The sequence below is a fragment of the Carcharodon carcharias genome, chromosome 1 (genome assembly GCF_017639515.1).
Source record: "Carcharodon carcharias isolate sCarCar2 chromosome 1, sCarCar2.pri, whole genome shotgun sequence".
NCBI classification, from domain to species: Eukaryota; Metazoa; Chordata; class Chondrichthyes; order Lamniformes; family Lamnidae; genus Carcharodon; species Carcharodon carcharias.
Genome location: NC_054467.1, coordinates 5,665,650 through 5,688,579, shown reverse-complemented (window position 1 = coordinate 5,688,579; position 22,930 = coordinate 5,665,650). Strand labels below are relative to the sequence as shown.

Here is a 22,930-nt window from a genome sequence, read left to right as displayed (position 1 = left end):
CAGCCTTGGTTATGTGCTCAGGTCTCTGGAGTGGAACTCGAACTCAGAGGTCAGACAGGGCCATCCACTGAGTCACTGAAACTTCTCAGAACTTCTCCTGCTCTGACTCCAGCCAGATAAGATCCAAAAACACGCAACCATGAGTTCTCAACAATGAAACAATCAGAATTATGTCTTGTTTAAGAACTTGCCTTGCAAGTTCTCTTACATTATTTCAAAAGTAGTTCATCATATAAAGCATTTGAGTATAAAAGCTGGGAAGTCATGCTGCTGCTGTATAGAACCTTGGTTAGGCCACACTTGGAATATTTCGTGCAATTCTGGTCACCACATTACCAGAAGGATATGGAGGTGTTGGAGAGGGTGCAGAGGAGGTTTACCAGGATGCTGCCTGGTCTGGAGGTTATTAGCTATGAGGAGAGGTTGGAGAAACTCGGATTGTTCTCACTAGAGCGACAGAGATTGAGGGGCGACTTGATACAAGTTTACAAAATTATGAGTGGCATGGACAGAGTAGATCATCAGAAGCTTTTTCCCAGGGTGGAAGAGTCAATTACTAGGAGACATAGATTTAAGGTGAGAGGAGAAAGCTATAGAGGAGATGTGCGGGGCAAGTTTTTTACGCAGAGGGTAGTAAGTGTCTGGAATTTGCTGCCAGAGGAGGTGGTGGAAGCAGGTACGATAGTGGTGTTTAAGAGGCAGCCTGACAAATAGATGAATAGGATGGGAATAGAGGGATACGGACCCCAGTAGTGCAAAATGTTTTAGTTGACGGGCAATATGATCGGTGCAGGCTTGGAGGGCCGAAGGGCCTGTTCCTTGCTGTACTTTTCTTTGTTCTTTGAATATATCTCAGAATGAAACCGGTATTTAGATGTGGCTCAGCTCAGTAGGCAGAAGGCTGTGGGTTCAAATCCCACTCCACAGCCTTGGATGCAAAAACCTAGGCTGCTGACACTCCCAATGTCGTACTGAGGGAATGCTGCCCTGCTGGAGGTGCCATCCTTTGGATGAGACATTAAATCAAGGACACCAGGAGAGTTAGCCCAGTGTCCTTGGTATGGGATACACTGTCAATATTTATCCCTCAACCAACGTCACTAAAAACAGTTTATTTGATGAAGTATTACTTAACCTGGTTAATAAACAGGAAAAGAACACAATGAAAAGATGGTTAACAAGATGACTGTTAAGCTACTGGATACGTAGGAAACGTTGGAATTTTTGCACTATTTTTTTGTATGTGTAGGTGGGTGTGGCTTATGGTGTTGAGAGACTTTGTGTGCTGGCAATTGAAAGTTCACCTAAGTGGGGAGAGTGAAAGGTGAATCAGCCCTCATTAGAAGTCCCATAATAATACATAAAAGCATTATTAAGCACGGAGTGAGAAAGTGCACTCATGCTGACCAGATTATTGCACCATTCAAGTCCTCATTTCAAAATAACCAGTGCAAACCACTCTGTTGCCCTTGAACCCAGAACGTAATAAATTATTTCCCTGCTGTAATCAGGTAATTGTCCTGCAGGAACCAATCACCGCATTAAGGTGGCAGTGTATCCCATACCTTTCAATGTCCAATTCCCCTGATTTTAACCCCTAAGGGAATGATCTAGACTAAAATATATATGTGTATGGGTGAGGGTGGGTGTGAGTGTCACCTAGCAACTATGCAATAGTATTCATTATATAGATACGCATACACTATTATTACAAACAACCACAGGCTACTCAATTAAACTATAGCTGTTAATCCGTGCTGAAATCGTTAGCTGGAAGGATAGAAAGGGTTAGGCTACAGCTGGGGACAAATGGTTAACTCATCAATGGCATAGGGTATTGGGATCATTCCCATTGTGGTAGCACTGCCTTTATGGAGGTCACGTTAGTGCAAGTGACTTGTGCTGGTGTTGGTATCATCAAATGGTTACAGCACAAATAGTGGCCATTCAGCCAATTGATTCTGTGCTGGCTCTCTGAGAGAGCTTCACAGCTAATATGGTTCACCCCTTGCCCTGAATATTTTTACCCTTCAGGTGTTTATTAAATTCTCTTTTCAAAGCCTTGATTGACCCTGCCTCCACCACACCCTCAGGCAGTGCTTTCCAGATCCTAACCACTTGCTGTGTGAAAATGTTTTTCCTCCTGTGACTCTAGCCTCTTTTGTCAATCATCTTAAATCGCTGTTCTCTGGTTCTCGATCTTTCCACCAATGAAAACAGTTTCTTCCTATTTACTCTACGGACCCCTCATGATTCTGAATGCTGGTATCAGATCTCATCTCAGCTTTCTCTTCTCCAAGGAGAATGGTCCCAACTTCTCCAATCGATATAACCGAAGTTCCTCATCCTTGAAATCATTCTTGTAAATCTTCCCTGCACCACCTCTAAAGTACCAGAATTTATAACCAATTCTTTGGAAGTCAAAGCCTTTTCTCAGCTTTGAGTGAAGCAATTTCTCCTCATCTCAGTCATAAATGATTGACCTTTCATCCTGACACTGTGTCCCCATGTTTTAGATTATCTGACCAGTGGAAACAATCTCTCAGCGTTCACTTATTAAGCCTCTCTCATTCTTCTAAATCCCAGAGAATATAGGCACAATTTATTCAGCCTCTCGTCATAGGACAACCCCCTTTTTCCAGGAACCAATCTTATGAACCTTTGCTCTACCCTGTTCAAGGCAAGTCTTAGATATGGAGACCAAAACTCCACAGAGTACTCTAGGTGTAGTCTCATCACAAAGAAGCTATATAAATGTAAGCCTTTCTTTCCATTAGTGGCTCTTACTAGAAGTAATGAGGATGGGATTTACAGGGACACGATGGGCCTCAGATCAATCAATAATACACCCGTGGATTCTGCTTTTTAGTCATGTTTCTGGTCATAATTCCACCAATAATCATTTGGAGATGTTAATTTGTAACCAGTTCCCCACACTATTGACTGAATTCTTCCTGTTGTTAGTCTCTGCAAGCAGCTCGAGCAGATAGGCAGGCCACACCTTCGTACTGCTTCATCAATTCTATGAGGAGGTTCGTTTCCTCTTTAGTCCATTTATAATCTCTCCGGGTGGTACAGAATCATAAGGTAAAGTCCAATTTGTTCAGTTTTGATAACATCTCACAGCACTGGTCAGTGGAAGGAACAATCAAACATTGATTTTTTTTTTTGTCCCCACACTCCCTCCCCTTAGTTGGTTGAAGAATGGCAATAGGGCAGAATGCCAGGCACAGCCCTGAAACAGGTCAAACTGCTATCATGGGACACAATGATGAGAGCTAACAAGTCCCACATGATAATCAGCTAAGATGGGTACCGCCATTGAGAAGTTTCTGCCAAAAGCCAAATTCATGATATCAGTAGACAGAAAAAAAATTTTTTTGTCTTATTAATTCATGTTTTGATCAAAGGGATTTATCTTTCTTCACTCCATTGCCAATCCACCATCTTGCCAGGGCACCCACTGATCATATCTTTGGCCAGCTTTCCACCAATCCTTGGAGTGTTAAGTTGTTGACTCCTGCCAGGGAATTTTGCCATTGCCGGGCCAGGTCCCTGATACCTCACTCATTACCTGCCCGCTTGGCGACGCATTGAGCCCCCCCCAAAATTTGCCAGGGGCTAGCGGGTTTCTCCTAGTTTCCATCTGCCAGGGCATCAGGGTGGCTTTGGCTCCTCGCCACCCCCATACCTCCCCCGTCCACCCATCAACCCTCCCCCCCACCCCACCGCCTGCCTCCCAAGATGTAGTTAACCTTGGTAGTGACAGTGGAACAACAACTTGCATTTATATAGCACTTTTAATGTAGTAAAACATTCCAAGGCACTTCAAGGGAGCTTAAGGAGCCTGGTCCTATCTACAGGCTCGCCTCAGAGTCAGAAGATTGTGGGCTTGAGCCCCATTTCAAAGACTTGAGCACAAAATCCAAGCTGACACTCGTTCAGAACTGAGGAAGTGCTGCACTGTCAGGAGTTCCTGTGAGGTGAATGTAAAGGATCCTAAGGCAACTCTGTTGCAGGGTCTCTTGAGGGAGAACTTAAAAACTCTCAATAGGAATTGAAATTAAAAATGTTAAAATAACAGCCGCAGGTCAGAACTGGGAAATCCTGGTAGCAGAAAGGAAATGTGTCACACTATGTGATAGCATCATGTCAGAAATTAATTCTTCCTCCTTTACTCTCTACTACAAGTTGAATTCAGACATTTTACAGCAATAGGGCCATGCTTATTGTCTGATGTACAGAAATGAAGTGGCAGGACTAATATTTATTCACAACAATGACTTTCTGCCTCCATTAAATCTGGAAACGAGCATGTTTGAGGTGGGTTTGGATCAGGGCTCTGATTTATAAAACTTTAAAGACCCCTCCTCCACTCACCCACCCACTCACCAAACCCAAAACCGTTTTTGTCTGGTTAAAGTGCACCCCAAAAAGAGGCAAGTATTTAAACAACGGGTAACAAACAACTCAAATTTAAGAAAAAAAAATAAAGATTTGCATTTGTATTGCTGAAAAAAAGAGACATGCTGTCGAAGCTTTTTATCTTGCACTCATCAGGACAGACACAAGAATGCCAAATTTCAAAAGGAGTAACAATTTATTAAACAAGAGTGTGGGGGGAAAATAGTTCTCTGATGAATTCTCCACAACAAAGCCTTGACCAATCAGAGTCGATTTGCCAACCAATCAGCCCCTTTTTTCATGCAGTATAAATCCCTTTGAAATTTGGCATTCTTGTGTCTGTCCTGATAAATACAAGATGTAATGCTCTGACAGCATATGTCTCTTTTTCAGCAATACTTGCCTTTATACTGCACTTTCCACAAACAGCAGAGCAGAGAATTCCAAAGGTCGACAAGGAAATTTCTCCTCATCTCAGTCCTGAGCAGAGGGACTTCACATGCAGCTTTCACTAGTAGTGACTGAGCAGGTCTACGTGTACTGATGGGTTAACCAGGCATATAAAGCCTTGCATTCCCCTGTTAATGAACCACTTTTATATACCCAACCTTTTTTGGGGTCTGCTCATATGAAATTTTACAGCAATGAAGCACCGCATCGTGGCTGTGCTGACTCTCTGATAGAGCAATGCATATTCCCAAGCCTTATCTCTACACCATTTTAATATTAAATCAGTACGGACACATGAAAAAAAATTAGTGCATAAAGTTGCTTTATTTTCCTCACATGTACTTGATCTGAAAAATATGTGAAATCTCCCCAATTTTTTCTGCTCTTATGATTTAAAAAAAAATCATCATAGCTAGTACTGAAAATGTAGATTTGTATAACACTATATTAATCTGGTACTTCATAATGCTGCAATTTTCACATATTCATCAGGAAAATATCACTGTTTCTTTTGTTCAAACATGTCAAACTACAGTTAATTAGAATCTTTTTACATGTCTCCTACAAGGCAATCACAAGCCCTGGTGAGATCATTAGTGATTTAAGTGGCTCAAGGTGCATATGAAAAGATTACAAATATACACAGCAAGTCTATCAATGGATGAAGGGAATGGATGAAGTTACAATGAAAAGAGATACAGAGGAAAAGTTCATCTGTGCATACACATTCCATCCCTTACTCCTCCTCCCCTCTCCCAAAGGATTACAAAATAAACTTAATACAAAATAATCAAGTTTTGGTATCTCAGTAAATGATTGAAGTGATTCAGTAGTCAATGCATTTCAAGTATAATCACAGATTGGAAGACCTTTCTTTGCTGAAATAGGCACAATTCCATGATCTGGCAGTTGAGGGAAGCACGTCTCATCAAATCCCAGGAATCTTATTCGCCCATGGACCCTGTGCTCACTGACCTACATTGGCTCCCTCTCGGGAACTACCTCAACTTTAAAATTCTCACTTGTGTTCAAACCCTCGCCCCCATCTCCTGTCACCTCTTCCAGCCCCACGCCTCTCAGAAGTCTCCCACCACTGGTCTGCCCTTCATTCCTCCACTGGTGGCCCTGTCTTCAGCATGTAGACCCTAAGCTTTGCAATTTCCTCCTTAAGCCTGTCTGTCCATCTCTCCTCCCTTATGGACCCTCCTTAAAACCTACCCACCTGTCCCAATATCTCCTCACATGGTTCAGTGTCAATTTTGGCCTGTTAGCGCTCCTGTGAAGCACCTTGGGACATTTTTACGGTGTGAAAGGCGTTATCTCATGGCCAGCTGCTGTTGTTGGACTCTGTGGTTTTCTTCACTGGGGATGTTCCCTGTGCAGTACCTGGGAGGGCTGGAACATGGGATCTTTCCTATAGTTTCTACACCAGGCTAAGGCTGGGGTTTTCTGGCCCCGTTGCAGCGGGACCCACAGTGGGAGATTCGGCAGCCCAGCCGAAAGCCCATTGGCTGACGGCGGGACCAGACCATCCCGGCTGTGGGTAGGGCTGGAAAATCCCGCCCCATATCAGTTAGCAACACAAAAACAGAATTACCTGGAAAAACTCAGCAGGTCTGGCAGCATCGGCGGAGAAGAAAAGAGTTGACGTTTCGAGTCCTCATGACCCTTCGACAGAGGACTCGAAACGTCAACTCTTTTCTTCTCCGCCGATGCTGCCAGACCTGCTGAGTTTTTCCAGGTAATTCTGTTTTTGTTTTGGATTTCCAGCATCCGCAGTTTTTTTGTTTTTATCTCAGTTAGCAACACGTATGTTGAATTTCCGGGGTATGTTCCTTGTATTTATTGTGAAGGTGTCCAAAAATGAATTAAGTTGAACATTGCACATGGGGCATTTGCCTGTTGCGCTTCAGAGAGGCAAAGTTCCCACCCAATTTCCAATTCAGTTTTAGGAAATCCATGGAATGAGGTGGAATTCTGGTTTTACATTCCCCGGACAGTACCCATGTCAATCGCGTAGACAATCAGACAGAGTGTCAAAACAGAGTTGCACACAATTTCCTCAGCTTTCTAATGGGTATGTTAGATTAAAGCTGACTCTGTTCCCCCTGACCCTCCTCCAACCTATGGATCCAGGTAGGCTATGCAACGACCATCCAGCTTTTTGTTCTGTGGCTCGAGATCCCTGTGCCAGGAGTGGAAAAACTTACCCCTTTTTTGTATAATCTTTTTAATTAAACTAGACACTCTGAGGTCTCCCTTCTAGAGAGCAGTGCTCAAATGATTATCAAACAATGGGCAACTTCTAACATGTAAAATATGAGGAGTATTCACAGAAAAACCTTCAGTAATGATCGGTGCTGATGTTACAAAGAAATGTCTGGATAAATCATGTCTCAGGATTATTTAAATTCTGCTGAGTCTGAAAACTAGAATGTGCTTAATAATTATATTTTACAGCATCGCTGTGGTTTCTACAGTACCTAGTAATGATGTTTTAGTGCACACAAGTTGTCCTTTCCTAGGGAGTGATACTTGGCTCTTGGTAGATGAAGCTTCCCCCAGCCTTTTCCCCTCTTTTCCCCCACTTTACATCAGCCTTCTGCAACCCCATTTCCCCTCCTTATTCTTCTTTCTCAACCCCGACACCTATCCCCATGCCCACCTCCCCCACCCCTCACATACTCCGCCTCCATCATCCCTTTTTCCTCCCCTGCCCATGGTCTATTACAATTAGCAGCCAATGTTTCCTGATGATACGAGATAACATTGAGCGAGGCTCCATGTCTGCTGCACAGGCTCAGTAAGGTAATGCCTCCAGGTCCTTGGTACCCGCTACACTGGCTCTTCTGTGCCAACAAACACCAGGCAAAACTCATCAACATGGGAAAGGCCAACATTAGGATACCCCTTAAATACAGATTACATCAGCAATGTTTCACATCACCACCATTCAACCCCCACCCCACCCCCACACCCCCACAACATTGAAGCAGTATTGGATGTTTAATAAATAGAAGATTGGGTTTCTCCTTCTGAGCATGTGGTTAGGGTCTGCAATGTGCTGCCTGAGGATGTGGTGGAGGCAGGTTCAATTCAGGGATTCAAGAGGGAATTGGATTATTATCTGAAAAGGAAACATGTGCAGGGTGGATGAGAGAAGATAGCAGAGTGGCACTCAGTAAATTGCACCTATGGAGAGCCATCACAGGCATGAGAGGCTAAATGGCCTTCTTCTGTGCTGTAATTCTGTGAAGGAAGACCCTCCCCCTCTTCTCTGGCAACTGCAACACTTGAGTGCTATGGGTTGGGGGGAGATGTATTTTACACTTTCAGCTTCATTGGAACATGGGGGCCAATTCTGTTCTTTGTGCGTTTGTAAGTAAGTTATTGTTTGAGTTGAACGCAGAGAAAGAGAGGAAGGCCAGGTGAGGATCAGATCACCCGACCGTAATGCAACCCACCCAGCATTCCATCCTTTAAATGAATCTGATGGAATATTGGAGCACAATGCTGGGTCAGTATGATGCTCCATGCACCATTCAACTCAATTCAAAATCTGCCCCCATCTCCTGACTTATACAGAGATATTTGACAAGGGCACTCCCATAGCTCCTTTTCACATCAGGATCTTGGAGATGTAGCAAGTGTTTAAGATGATTAAAGGGTTCAATAGACAAGAAGCTATTTCCTCTAGTTGCTGGAGTGGGGGAGGAGGGGGGGCATGGGTGTCAGGGAGTCCAGAACAAGGGGGCAGGACCTTAAAATGAGAACCCAGCCATTCAGGGGTGATGTCAGGAAGCACTTCTACATATAAAGGGGAGTGGAAGTCTGGAACTCCTCCCCCATAAAGCTTTAGAGGCTGAAGGGTCAATTAAAATTATCAAAACTGAGACGGATAAGAATTTTGTTAGGCAAGGTTATTAAGGGTTATGGAACCAAGGCAGCATAAATGGAATGAATATAAGGATCGGCCATGATCATGTTGACTGGTGGAAGAAGCTCGAGGGACTGGATTACCTCCTCCTGTTCCAAAGGTCCTTGTTTAGAACCTATGGCAACTGCAGGGGGTGAGTACACAAAAGTCAGGGGTCGCTGGGTCAAAATCCTGCAACTCCCTCCCTAACAGCACTGTGGGTGTACCTACACCACATGGACTGCAGCAGTTCAAAGAAGGCAGCTCACCACCACCTTCTCAAGGGCAATTAGGGACAGGCAATAAATGCTGACCCAGCCAGCGACACCCACATCCCATGAATGAATTTTTAAAAATTCTAGCCTTTGTAACTGGTGCCAAAATTGTGAATAGCGTGCGACAGGAGAGGCTGATGAGAAATTTGACCTGACCCTTGTTTTGGAACAAAAACAAAAATACCTGGAAAAACTCAGCAGGTCTGACAGCATCTGCAGAGAGGGATACAGTTAACATTTCAAGTCCAAATGACTCTTCACCAGAACTAAGGAACAATAGAAAAGAGGTGAAATATAAGCTGGTTGAAGGGGGGAGGGGGGGTGGTGGGGTGGTGCGGAGGGCAGGGGGAGTGGGACAGGTTTTGGAAGTTGTTGCCTCTGAAGTGGACAGATTTGCCTGTTGACATCTTTAATAGGGACAAAGAAAGTTCACTGTAATTCCAAAAAGTGGGTAATTCCTGCTTTTTGCATTCAAGTCAACTTTTATTCACTAAGATGCCTCCCCTTCAATGTGACTGCTCTCTGCCTTACTGGGTGGGGGAGGAGGAGCACAGGGGATTGGGTGGTTGGCCCAGGCAATTGAACCATTCAGCAACAGAGTTTGCAAAGCACAAAACAAGCTGGGTCATAAAGTGAAGGAAAAGTCTGCAAATTGGTCCCAGATCAGGAAAAGTTCAAACAAAATCACCAAATCCAATCCACCATTCCACATGGACAGGATGGGGCTAAACACTGTACAGAGAAAAAAAGGCTTTCTAAAAAATAATTATTTAAATTACTGCTGGTTGACAAGTATATCACCTGCTTATAATAATATAATTCTAATCTTTTAAAAACTCCAGAAAGGGCAGCCAAGATATATTGAAGTGCGTTAGTATTCTACAGACTCTACAGAGGATTCCTAAGCTTTTGCCCTTCAGATTGAGGTTAATAATCACCATAGTATACAACAATATTCATTTGCACAGAATTTCTGGCCTTCTAAAAATAAGAGGTAGAGCTATGTCTGACTACAGACAGCATTTTCCGCTATTGGAGCAACGTATTCCATTAACAGTAATTATAACAAAAGGGACCAAGCAATAAAATAACTCCAATGTGAGCAGTTAGGCATGGAGAGATTATGATGTGTCTGTAATCATTTGTTTCCAAGTAGACAGGGCGAAAGTGTCATTGGGAAAAAATCTTTGCATAGTCAGCAATTCCCAGCGAGTCACCCAAAGCGCAATAGTCCATCATTTGGGCTCTTAAAGGAGCAGGCAAGCTACACTAATCCATCACAGCTGGTGTCTTCCAGAAAAGGGGGGGGGGGGGGTGGGGGGTGGGGAAGGGGGTAGGGGGGAGTTGTTGGTGGAGGTGTGCAGTGTCTCACTGCCGTGGCGTACCATAGAAATCCATCCCCACCAAACCCCGCAACCCAACCCATCCTCCCCTCACCCCATATCTTCTTTTGTTCTTTGAGCAGGAAGTTAGTCCGGGGAGAAGATTTCTTAAAGAGGTGGAAAGAGAACGGAGAGAAACAAAAACGGTGCCTCATCCCTCCCCAGGGTGTAATCCGGCCGCCATTCCATCACTTGTGGCTGCCAAGAGGCTGGAGGTTCACCTCAAAGCGTTGGCAGTGCGAGCCTGTCCAGTGTACGCTGGGAACAGGGAGTTATAGTGCTGTTTCAGTTCCTCTGCTCCTCCACGTGTAGCCTGTCTCACAGTCAGGCTCAAGTTCTATTCTTATTTGAGGCACGTTTCTCACTGGAGTGGTCGGAGGGCTGCAAATAAATGTACAAATGAGAGAGTAAATAAGCAGTCTCCATGCTATGCGCTGTAAAAAAAATGCATCCGAGGATGCAACCTTTCTTTAGAAATTAGAATCATACAGCACAGAAGGAGGCCATTCAACCTATCACGCCTGTGCTGACTGTTTGAACGAGCTATCTAAACTCCTTGCTCTTTCCCTTAGCCCTGCAATTCTTTCCTTTTCAATTATTTATCCAATTCCTTTTTGAAAGTTACCATTGAATTGTTTCCACTGTCCTTTCAGGCAGCACATTCCTTAACAACTTGCCGTGTTAGAAAAAATTCTCTCCATCTCTTGTCTGCCTCTTTTGCCAGTGATTTAAATCTGTGTCCTGTGGGTTACTGGCCCTTTTGCCAGTGGAAATCGTTTCTCTTTATTTATTCTATCAAAGCATCTCTTTTAAATCTCCCCTTAACCTTCTCTGCTCGAACCTAATTCTGCTGCGCGGGTTTGGTTCCATCCCTGGTCTGAGTTAGCTCCTCTTTGCTGGGAACTATGATTGAGCCCATGATAATGAAGACAAACAAGGCGACCATAGTTTCCTCTCCCCAATGCCAACATGCCACACCCCTACTCAAAATTGAATGAGTTTGGACGTGACAACATCTGCCAAGGGCAGGACTGGGTTCAGCTCCAATGAATCACTAACTACGCTGGGAAGTATCTACACCTCCTCCTCTGCCCTCCTGGAGACTTACAGGGTCTTTATTTTGCCTCAGTTGAGGAATGGTTGACATCGGAGTATCTGGACATTAGCGACTGTCTTATGTGGTAAACACATCATTTCTGACATTTCAAGGGGTCACGGTTAACCAGTGCACCACACAAAAGAAAAACGAATGATTAACACGTAGAACCCATGCCTACCTCCTGATTGGTGTGAGTTGACATAATGTACCTATTTCTCGGTGGTATACTTTACAGCATTACTGGCGGTGAATTTTGCTGGTTTGCTGCCCGAACAAACAGATTTCTTTGTTAACCAATAAGTTGATGCGTTAGAAAGGGAAGGTGTTCACTCCCGACTACAGATAACTGTGCAGCTGCCTCCCGTGTTGACCCTCGCCTGAGTGCTAAGGATGTGGCCCTCCCCAGAAACTGTGGACACCCAGGACAAACAGGATTTAAGATAAGAGACTCAACTCCCTAACTGGCAGCCTCAATATTACTAACTTACTATCGGCTTCTATGAAGCCAATGAGAACAAGAAGTAAATTTGAAGGGTGGCTACAAAACGCACAATATTTCATGTTGGAATACCTGAGAAAGGCACAAGACGAGAGGGATAGGATTGAAATGCAGGGGAGTTATAGTAAACTTGCACAGAATCTTGTCTAAACTACATTTGGTGCAATGTGAACAATTCTGCTCTGCAAACCCCATTGAAAAAAGGGCACACACGCACCGGAGAAGGTGCAAAAGATTTACAAGGATAGTACCAGAATCAAGAAATCTCTCTGGAAAGGCTGGGGCTCTTTACTCTAGGAAAGAGAAAACTCAGGTTTGACTAGATAGATGTCTATAAAATCGCGAAGGAGTTTCATAGGGTTGACATTGAGAAGGTTTTCCATTTGTTGGGAGAGCATAATTAGGGGCCATAAATATAAGGTAGCTACTAATAAATCCAGTGGGGAAGTCAGGAGAAACTTGTTAATCCAGACAGCGGTGAGAATAAGATCATATGAAATAGGAGCAGGAGTAGGCCATGTGACCCCTTGAGCCTGGTTCCATCATTCAATGAGATCATGGCTGGTCTGATTGTGGTTTTAACCCCACTTTCCTGCCTGTCCCCTCCATAATCCTTAACTCCTTAGTAGATCAAAAGTCTGCCTTACTCAGCCTTAAAAATACCCAATGACCCAGGTTTCATTGCTTGCTGGGCATAGAATTCCAAAGACTAAAGACCCTCTGAGATCAGGGGTGGGGGGCATAGAGACAGTCACTCATTGGGAGTTTCACAGAGATGTCTCCGTAATTGTCATGGAGATAGGTTCCCTGTGTTGTTAAAGGCAGTGGGTGGGCTCTCGAAGCTGGAGGGTCAGTCAGAGGTCTTCCATCCTGAGAGGAACAGTACGCATGCAAGGAGGTAAGTAACACAGAGTGCACTTAAACATGGAGGTGCTCGTCTGCGACACTTTGAAAACTTTAAATAAAAGATGGTTCATACAGCCAGGTCACCAACATGATGGTTGGGTTGGGGGGGAGGGGTGGGGGTGGGGGGGAGGTAGGCGGGGAGGAAGGGGATTGGGAATCCCTCGACAGAGTGGACTTTGACTACACCTGCGCCCAGGCAGGCAGAGGGGACCTCGGGATCTGCCCAGAGTGCTGGCACCACCACCCCAACCCCCACCCTCAGCCTATCACTGGGTGCCCACCGCCAGGCACCTAAGGTGCCTGGTAGTGCAGGAAGCTGGAGGTTGATTGGAAAATTGACCTCCTTTAAGTGGGCTCCTCACCAGCCTAATCGGTTACCATGTGGAGGGAGGCAACCCTGCTGACCCCAAACCCACCACCTCCAAAATGACCAGTGCCAGGGTGGCATTGGAAAGTTGCCGCTCCGGCTGTTGTTGACATTTCCGGGGGCCTCAGTTCCCACCTCCGGCTGGCCCCAAAAATCCTACTCAACGTGTTCTTTCGTAAAAGGTTAAGCTTTCCTCCCCGACCCCACCATCAATCTCCATTCCCCAGATCCCAATGTATTGTTTAGCTCACCCAGTGCTGGGGTCACCTTGGCTGGGATCGGTTCCTAAGAGCTGTACCTACTCTGAACGTCTCACTTTGCTGAGCTTAGCTGCCAGTCCCATCACAGAAAGGCCTTTTCTGTTTCCAGTATATCACTCTGGCCAGTCAGGCAAGGGGAAGAGGGTTATGGAACCAAGGTGGGTAAATGGAGTAAAGATAAAGTTCAGGCATTATCTTGTATATTGGTGGAACAGGCTTGAGGGGCTGAATGGCCTCCTGCTGCCCGCTGCATTTACATCACTGCCCTGCAATTGTGTGCAGCTGGCAAAGTGGCCCTTTAAAATTTAGCGTCCCTTCCTTCGGCCCATATCAATCATGGCTGCAGGGTTGCTGAGGTGCAAGTGATGGTCAGTTGCATCATTATAATAAACTCAACACACTTGGAAAAATGTCCCATGTCGCCTATGACAGTGACTACACTTGAAAAGTACATCATTGACTGTAGGCACTTTAGCAGGTCCTGATGCTGTGAAAAGCACCACAGAAGTGCAAGCCTTTGCATTTATTTTATACCCTCAACATCATCAACTGGCAGAAAATCCTGCAACTTGTCTCCCATTTGGATGTGTCTCACTCATGTGCCCAGAAAATATGGGGAAGAGGAAATCTGGCCCCCGTTTGCTTTAAACTCCTTGTGACCCTTAGAATGAATTAATAATTTTGCCAGAAACATTGTTCCCCACAAAAATACATGAGAGTCAGTGCCCATTGGAACTGCAAGCCGATCTAGCAGCAGTGAGAAGGATTGTTGGTCTTACCTTGGCATAGTGATTGGCTGTAAGAAAGGAATCGGATCAGCATGAAGTATGTCGTTCAAGGAACATTGGGGGCTTTTCTCCTGAATTAAAAAGGGACATGGTTAGTTACTTCAGGCATTGGCTGAATCTATACTGCAACAGAGTACAAACCCAAAAGGGCAGACTTTCTCCTGTCATTGCTCATGCGTGTATTATGAACAGAAAATTGAATGTACCCCAACTCTGGGCTCCACACTTTAGGAAGGATGTCAGGCCCTTGGAGAGGGTGCAGAGGGGATTTACTAGAATGGGACCGGGATGAGGGACTTCAGTTAATGTGGAGAGAATGGAGAAGCTGGGATTGTTCTCCTTGGAGCAGAGAAGGTTAAGGGTGGGGGGGGGTGGGTGGATTTAATCGAGGTGTTCAAGATCATGAAGGTTTTGATGGGGTAAGGTAAGTGAAACTGTTTTCACTGGCAGGAGGGTCAGTAACCAGAGGGACACAGATTGAAGGCAATTGGCAAAAGAACCAGAGGAGGAAATGAGGAGAATTTTTTTTAACAGATTGAGTTGTGATCTGCAGTGCGCTGCCTGAAAAGGCAGTGGAAGCAGATTCATTCATAGCTTACAAAAGGGAATTGGATAAATACTCGAAAGGGAGGGAAGGGCAGGGCTATGGGGAAAAAAGCAGTGGGGAGCGGAACTATTCAGACATTTCTTTCAAAGAGTCAGCACAGACACAATGGGCCAAATGGCCTCCTGTTGTGCTGATTACCAATGTGTGAACTGACGATCCAGGTTTTTCTCTGGGAGCTGGAGAATCTGCCTCAATGCAGACATGATGATGAAAAGAGCTGCCACTTCATTGACACTCTGTCACAGAATTTTGCATCTGGCACAAACTTACGAGTGAGTTTTGTTTTTCAAAGTTTTTATGTTGCTTAAAGTGTGAAGCCCCTTGTTTATCCAATCCACTAACTTGCTGCACATGGTCTTCACCCAGATTCTGCTTCAGTGTCTACCTCTGCCCTGCTGGTGGTCCCGAGCCCGAAAGTTGGTTTAGTCACACATTCGAATGGTAGAATTTATACTCCAATTCAGACTGAGGTGGAAAGATGAGGTAGGCCAATGATAACACCCCAATTTCATCATCCATGTAGAGCTGCAGTATTCACACAAACCAGTGCAGCAAGCTGAGATTGAATGGGGTACAAAGTCTCTGAAATTTAATTAGTGATTTAGCACTAATAAACCTGAAGTTGATAATAAAAGCAAAGACAATGTATAAACGAGCAAGAATCATCACCCATCTACAATCAGATATTGCCTCAGTCACTGTGTGCATATTCTGAAGGTGGCGAGCAAGAAGTTTAAATGATTGGACATCAATTTAATTGATCATGGTTAGAATAAGACACCAAGTACCGCAAATTTGAGTGATTTGAAATAGGTAGATTGCCTACCTGGTGGGATCTTCTACATCCTGTAAATGTTATGGAGCCTCCACACACTGCAGGCCTCTAGGTTCTGGGAAAACCACGTGCTGAATATTCACCTAAAAATCTCATCATGCTGTTTGGATGTGGGGAGCACTGTGTATACCTTGGGTAGAAAGGGACCCACCCTCCAGCCCATAATGATCCATGGGCCATAAAAGATTGACATCACAACAAAGCGCCAACTGAGGCGAGATTTTGAGTCAACATTAAACAGATGTTGGAGATACTCTAGATTAGAGCATCACAAGTGATTGGAGTAAAGGACTGTGTAGAATGATCATCAGTGAATAAGGTAATTTTCATTTCACATTCTAAGCTCTACCCAGGAGGGATGGGAAACCATCATCGAATAGTCCTCGTCTCTCAATGACCAGGCCAAGCAGCGCAACATGCCCTTGGGGTGTAATATCTGGTGCACGTTCCACTTATGAAGGAAGATGTTGTTTGTGAGGTCATGAGGCCCCTGGTCTTTGCTAGGATGTCAAGAATGAGCCAGAGGTGCTTTTCGCTTAAATGAAAATTGGATGTTTTGAAGTCAATCGAATTTTTAAAAACGTGGAGAGATACAAACTAATTACCGATTCACTCTCACCCATCAGGCAAAGTAAAAACTAACCTCCCAAGAATCGGTCACTCTCATAGTGAAGAGATCCCTTTGGCAGTCACACCCGTGGGCAGGAGTTCTCAGGACAGGGTTCCTCACAACAGTCCAATCCAGGTTGGTAACTGGTCCCCATCAGGGCCCAGTGAGTAAACTCACTCGGAAAGAAACTTTTACAACATGTAAATATTCTTCTATTCATCCTGAGCAGCACTTAGGTCCCTAGATTCATAACATCCATCACCATGGGTGGGATAGTGTTAGGAAGAGGGTGTTTAAAAATGTAGAAACAGGGAATGCACTCCCAACCGTACTATCATATTAACAGCTGAGAGTAGCGAGCTCTGTGAGGGAGCTGGGCTTGAGAGGCTCGGGATGCTTCCTTACCCTCCCACACGGCAGTCTGGGAACTCAGCTCAAGATTAACTGTGACTACAAGCATTTCCCAGGACTTTGGAAAACCTGTCAGTGAAAGGGAGGTGAGAGGTTCCAGAAAGTCAGTACCTTTTACAGCTCCCACCCCCAACCCAAGCCCTGAAGTCTGGCAGTCACTGGGGTCAGCTGAGGCCTCCAGGTACTGGTTTTAATGCCCAGCACCCAGTCAGCCGGTCTGTTTAGATGGCTATCAGGTGGGAAGGAGAAGAATTTTTAGACTGAGGTCTTGTCATTAAATTTGAGCAGGAATCTCCTTGTCCCTCAGCCTTGCTGGATGTACCCCCAGCCCCTGCACTTTCCCCGCAAATATCAGGGCTGAGGAATTCACCCCAAAAATGAAAGTATTTGAAAACAAGCTTTACAGTCCCTCCCTTCACCATACAAGGTGGATATTGTACTTCTACCTGTACAGATAGGCTTCCTAATCTGACAAGTGGCATTGTGAGCTCCTCTCTTTCGTTCTTTGAAAAAGGTCTTCCAAACAATCGACAAAGAGAGCCATGGAGTACACAACGTGACTGCTTCATCTCAATGAGGGCCCTGCTATGAATGGTCGCAGCTGGGAGCTCATGAGCAGAGGCCCTCTTTATAACGTTCTTGGAATAAGGGGTCAGCCATTCAGGACTGAGATGAGGAGGAGAAATTTCTTCACTCAGGGGGCGTTGTGAACCTTTGGAATTCTCTACCCCAGAGGGATTTGGGCGCTCAGCCTTTGGGTATATTCAAGGATAAGATGGATAGATTTTTGCTCACACAAGGAAGGAAGGAATGTGGGGTTGGGTGGCAAAGTGGATTGATGAAGAAGTTCAGCCATAATCTTATTGAATAGTGGAGCAGGCTGGAGAGGCCGTGTATCCACCCTACATGCAATTAGGAACAGGACTCCCCTAGGGAATGATGGCAGGGACGGGGTGGGGGTAGGTTTGGAGAAGGTAAGGGTGTGTGCGTGGGGCCATGCTTTGTGTGTATAGCCAGCTCTTGGTTTTCCTACAACACGCTGGGTCGGCTGTGCTCCTACTGTGTGTGTGGAGGCTGCAGGCTGAAAACAGATTTACAATGCGATTTCGGAAAGCCACAAATCAGTGCCCACGCACCTTTAACAGGTAGTCAAGAACAACTGCCATAAAAGCCCATTTTCACTCCCACACTGACCGCTGTGCAAGGTCAGGGTGTGAGCACTGTGTTTTGTGCTCTGATTAGAAGAAAGAACCTGTGAGCAGATTAAAGGAATTCACTGACCTGAAACACAAAGCGAATGACAGCAAGGAAAGAGAAAAGAAGCATGGTTAGAATTTGGTTAAAGCTTCCAGTGAAGCAGAGTTAGTTGATGATTGTTGGACAAAGCCCACAGCACAGGGCTGCAACAGTTAGAATAAGACACAAAAGGGAAGTGAAAGAGGGAGAGGGAGAGGGAGAGGGAGAGGGAGAGTGATGTGAAGGAAGTAAGACAGCCGGAGGCACCAGTTGATGTGATACAGAATAAAGAGGGTGAGGAGAAAAATGTGTCAAGCCAGGTCTCACTGAGATGAATGGAAGTCAGGTAGGCAGAAGGTTTTACTCACTGCTCAGGAAGGGTTCTTGTTCCATCAAATCCATTGAAATATTAATAGCAGGAACTTTTTCTGAATATGGGTAATCAGACTGTGAAGGAAATGTTTAGAATGCTTAAATATACTGAACTGTAAACTGGAAAATATTGAAAAATACTGATTGTGAATGAACACAATATTGGCCACTTAAGAATGGTGGGGGCTTTTGTCAGTCACGTGTAGGATGCAGAGACCAATAGGAAGCCTTGAATGTATTTGTTATTCTCTTAATTAGTTGTACTGTTATTTATTTCATATACCTGTCACCGTCTATCACTGATGGGTGAGCCAGTCAGGGTTGTAATCTGTCAGCTAAACAATGTCAATGTTCTTCGTCTCCATGCTGTTTGACATGTCTGTAAAGGGTTTACTGGCAACCCCAAATTCTACTTTTTCCTGGATGGATTTTGCAGTGGGTTCAGAATGGAACAAGAAACAGCTGAAAAATGTAACACTTGTTAGTTGCTTCTTAAGTAAGAAATCTCATTTAGGTCAGGAGTGGGAACAGGACAAATAAAAAAATGAAGAGATACGTTGAGAGGTTTGCAGAAGCTGTTTAGGAAGAAATACGACACAGCCTCATGGCACCAGCATAGTTACATGGCATTGAAGATTACATGGAGACTACAGGTATGACTGATGACATGTGGCAAAATTAGAGGCTGGTTAGATCAGAGTGTAACAAAGCTTCCTATGGGGCACGGTCACAAAGAAAGAGCTGAAACATGACTCAAAACTGTAAAACATTTCAGAAGACACGTTAAATAAACAGCAGCAATGCACAGCACATGGAAAACTGCACCAATATCTCAGAACAGCAAATCATGTTAACAATTAACACTACTCAACTTTTTTACAATCCTTAGATTAACAATAAGTGGACTTTCAGCATCTGAAACATGCGGATGTAATCTGGTAAAATACATCATACTTTTTAATGTGACCTCAGCTCAGAATTTCCCAACGAGAGTGATATTTTCAGACATTGCAGCCATCTTCTATACTTGTGAATCAAATTACTCTTGGCTAATCCCCTGATGTTTTGGTGCTAATTTCAGAATTTCTTCCTGACTGTTGCCTTGGTGAGTGATAATGATACAAGTAACAAAGGTGTTCACCAATGGCATTGACAAGATTTTGTCACGTTGGGGGGCTGATTTTCTTTTTATTCATTCATGGGATATGACCGTCAGTCTCAAGGCCAGCATTTATTCCCCATCCCTCATTGCCCCTTGAGAAGGTGGTGGTGAGCTGCCTTCTTGAATCGCTGCAGTCCATGTTGACTGTTTGGGAGATTTCCAGGCTATTGCTCAAATAAGAGAGAAGGAAAAGCAGAGTGAGAGTTAACCTGGCCTGTCTTAAACTCTCTTCCCAGTAACTAGAATGAGGAACTGCATCAACAGCATTCTCAGTAGGGTTGCCAACTCTCTAGGAATGGCCTGGAGTCTTCTGAAATTGAAAGTCAATCTCTATGGCTCTGCTGCAGGCAAAACCAGGGAGAAAAATCACAGGGGCATTAAAAAAAATCTTGTTTTGTGCATTAGGATATCAGAGATGAAGAAAAATGGGCTGCTTGACTGACAATCAAGAACCAGCCAATTGGGAAATGGAAAATCAGTTTGCTTTTCAATTAGCTGTAGTAAAGGGGGAGGGGCGGGGTCACCATAATGGACATGTCAAGTGACCAATGGTAGGAGTGTCTGGGCGGGATGTTCGGAGACCATGTGATGAAACCTCCAGTGCTGCATTCGACCAGAGTTGGCAACCGTAATTCTCAGTCCAAATTGGGGACAAGGTAGAATTAAGCATTTCAACTGTAAAAGCATTCACACTTACAAAAGTAATGATGACAATGCACTTGTGCTGACTTCTATGTCGTAAGAGCAATCTGCTTCAACCCAAATCAATGTGCCCTATTGGTGCTCTTCATAATTCATCAAGAAACATGGAGCAAACAGGATACCAACATCTAAGGGAGTTGTGTTCACCTCATTAAGTTCCTTAAACAGGGCACATTTTTTACTCTGATGAAAGGTTATCGATCTGAACATTAACTCTGCTTCTCTCTTTGTGGATCCTGCCAGACCTGAAGAGTATTTCCACATTTCTGTTTTTATTTCAGATTTCCAGCATCCACAGTACTTTGTTTTGTATTGGTGCATTTTCTTTGTTAATAAATTACATTTATTATTGCATATTGTAAATATCAATCCTTCCATTCCCCTTGTAGCCAGGCACTAGTACAACAAAGGACACCTGACAATGGGCTACTGGTCCATAAGCAGCAAATTCCAAATCAAGGACTGATAATACAGTGAGCCACACGGAATCACAGATGCTGCTGGTAAAGAGCAGAGATAGGGATATTCATGCCCTGTACAGGGCTGCATTTCCATACTTAAGTAGCAGTGCATTGCACTTTGAAAATGGAAATTCTTGTCATTGGAATAAAATATGGTTTTGAAACAATTGGTTGGGAGAGTCCGGAGCAAAGGGCCAGAACCTTAAAATTTGAGACAGGCTATTCAGGAGTGATGTCAGGTAGCACTTATTCACACAAAAGGAAGTGGAAATCTGGAACTCTCTACCCCAAAAAGGTTATTGAGGCTGGGGATCAATTGAAAATTTCAAAACTTGAGGTTGATAGATTTTCCTTTGGTAAGGGTATTAGGGGTTATGGAGTCAAGATTGGTAGCTAGAGTTAAGATACAGGTCAGTCACAATCAAACTAAATGGCAGAACAGGCTCGAGGGGCTGAATGGCCTCCTGATCCTATATTCCTTGAACGAAGCTGCTTAATTCTGTTTTTGATTGAGGCAGAGAAAAACATGATAAATTCCAGTTTTCACCCTTGTACCAACCCGGCACCAAAGTGTCCTTAAAATAAGCAATAATCTACAGCAACAATGTATAGCAGGTCTGACAGCATCTACAGAAAAAGAAACAGAGTTAACATTTTGAGTCGAATATGACTCTTCTTCAGAACTGAAGGAAGGTAGAAATGTGAGAGGTTTTATGTCATTGAAAGGGGAGAGGGGGATGAAGAACAGAAGGGAAGGACTGGGATAGGGTAGAGGGCAGGAGAAATTAAAAGACAAAGATAGCATGGAACAAAAGGCAAAAGGGAATGGTAATGGTTGTCCAGAGTGAGTGTGAATGGCAGAATGATAAACAGCTCTGTCCGAAAGCAAAAACATGAAAAGCAAGATTCAGAGTGGCGCATGGCAAAAAGATCCATAGAGTTGCAAAGACCCTTTCCCTTCACTGTCAGAATTCCAAAGATACCGCTTCCTCCACGACACCCTGGTTCACTCCTCAACCACCACAATATTCACTCCTCGATCATCCCCAACACCCAATCCCCTTTCCACAGCATCTTCCCATGCAATCCCAGGAGGTGTAACACCTGCCCTTTTACCCCTTCTCTCCTCAATGTCCAAGGTCCTAAACACTCCTTCCAGGTGAAGCAGAGATTCACTTGTATTTCTTTCAATTTAGTATTCACCGGGCAAAATGCGGTCTCCTCTACACTGTGGAGACCGAACGCAGATTGGGTGATCGCTTTGCAGAACATTTCTGCTCAGCCTGCAAGCACAACCCTGAGATTCTGCTCACTCGCCATTTTAATTCATGCTCTCGCACTCACATTTCTGTCCTCAGCCTGCTGCAATGATCCAGTGAAGATCAAAGCAAGCTTGAGGAACAGCACCTCATCTTCCGATTAGGCACTTTACAGCCTTCTGGACTCAACGTTGAGTTCAACAACTTCAGACCATGAGCTCTCACCTCCGCTTTGATTCTACCCTATCCTAGACCTGTTCTTTTGTTCTTCCTCCCCCTCCCCCCCTTCAACAACATAAAACCCATTACATTTCTACCTTCCTTCAGTTCTGGAGAAGTCATATTCGACTCATTAACCTCATTTCCCTCTTCACAGATGTTGCCAGACTTGCTGAGTATTTCCAGCACTCTCTGTTTTTATTTCAGATTTCCAGCATCTGCAATATTTTGCTTTCACATATAAAGCACCTATAATGTAATAAAAAAAAACCCAAACAGCACTAGTGATGTGCTGCTGGGTGGCCAATCCTTTGCCTGGATCTATTTGGAACCAGTTGCCAGGTTTTAAGTTACAATCTGTGATTGGTTGAAACGTTAGTTATCACTTGTCACTGTGAAGGTTAAGTAAGGATAAACTGTTTTCACTGGCAGGAGGGTTGGTAACCAGAGTACACAGATTTAAGTTAATTAGCAGGAGAACCAGAGGGTGAGATGAGGAGAATCTTTCTACTCAGTGAGTTGTGATTTGGAAGGTGCCTCCTGGAAGGGTGGTGGAAGCAGATTCAATAGGAACTTTCAAAACAGAAATTGGATAAATACCTAAAAGGGATAAAATTTGCAGGTCTATGGGGGAGGAGTGAGGGAATGGGTCTAATTGGATAGGCCTTTCAAAGTGTCAGCATGGATATGATGGGTTGAATGGCCTCCTC

At 44.3% G+C, this 22,930-nt stretch overlaps 1 protein-coding gene across 1 annotated transcript in view; it reads right to left on the bottom strand.

The window, feature by feature from the left end:
• Positions 1-10,503: 10,503 nt before the first annotated feature.
• Positions 10,504-22,930, bottom strand: part of LOC121291345 (electrogenic sodium bicarbonate cotransporter 1-like) — a 193,240-nt gene continuing 180,813 nt past the window's right edge. The window contains exons 24-25 of the mRNA XM_041212447.1: positions 14,338-14,417; positions 10,504-10,808 (exon numbers count right to left, since the gene is read on the bottom strand). Coding sequence (XP_041068381.1) covers positions 10,700-10,808; positions 14,338-14,417 — 189 coding nt within the window. The 3' untranslated portion in view covers positions 10,504-10,699. The remainder of the gene's footprint in view (positions 10,809-14,337; positions 14,418-22,930) is intronic.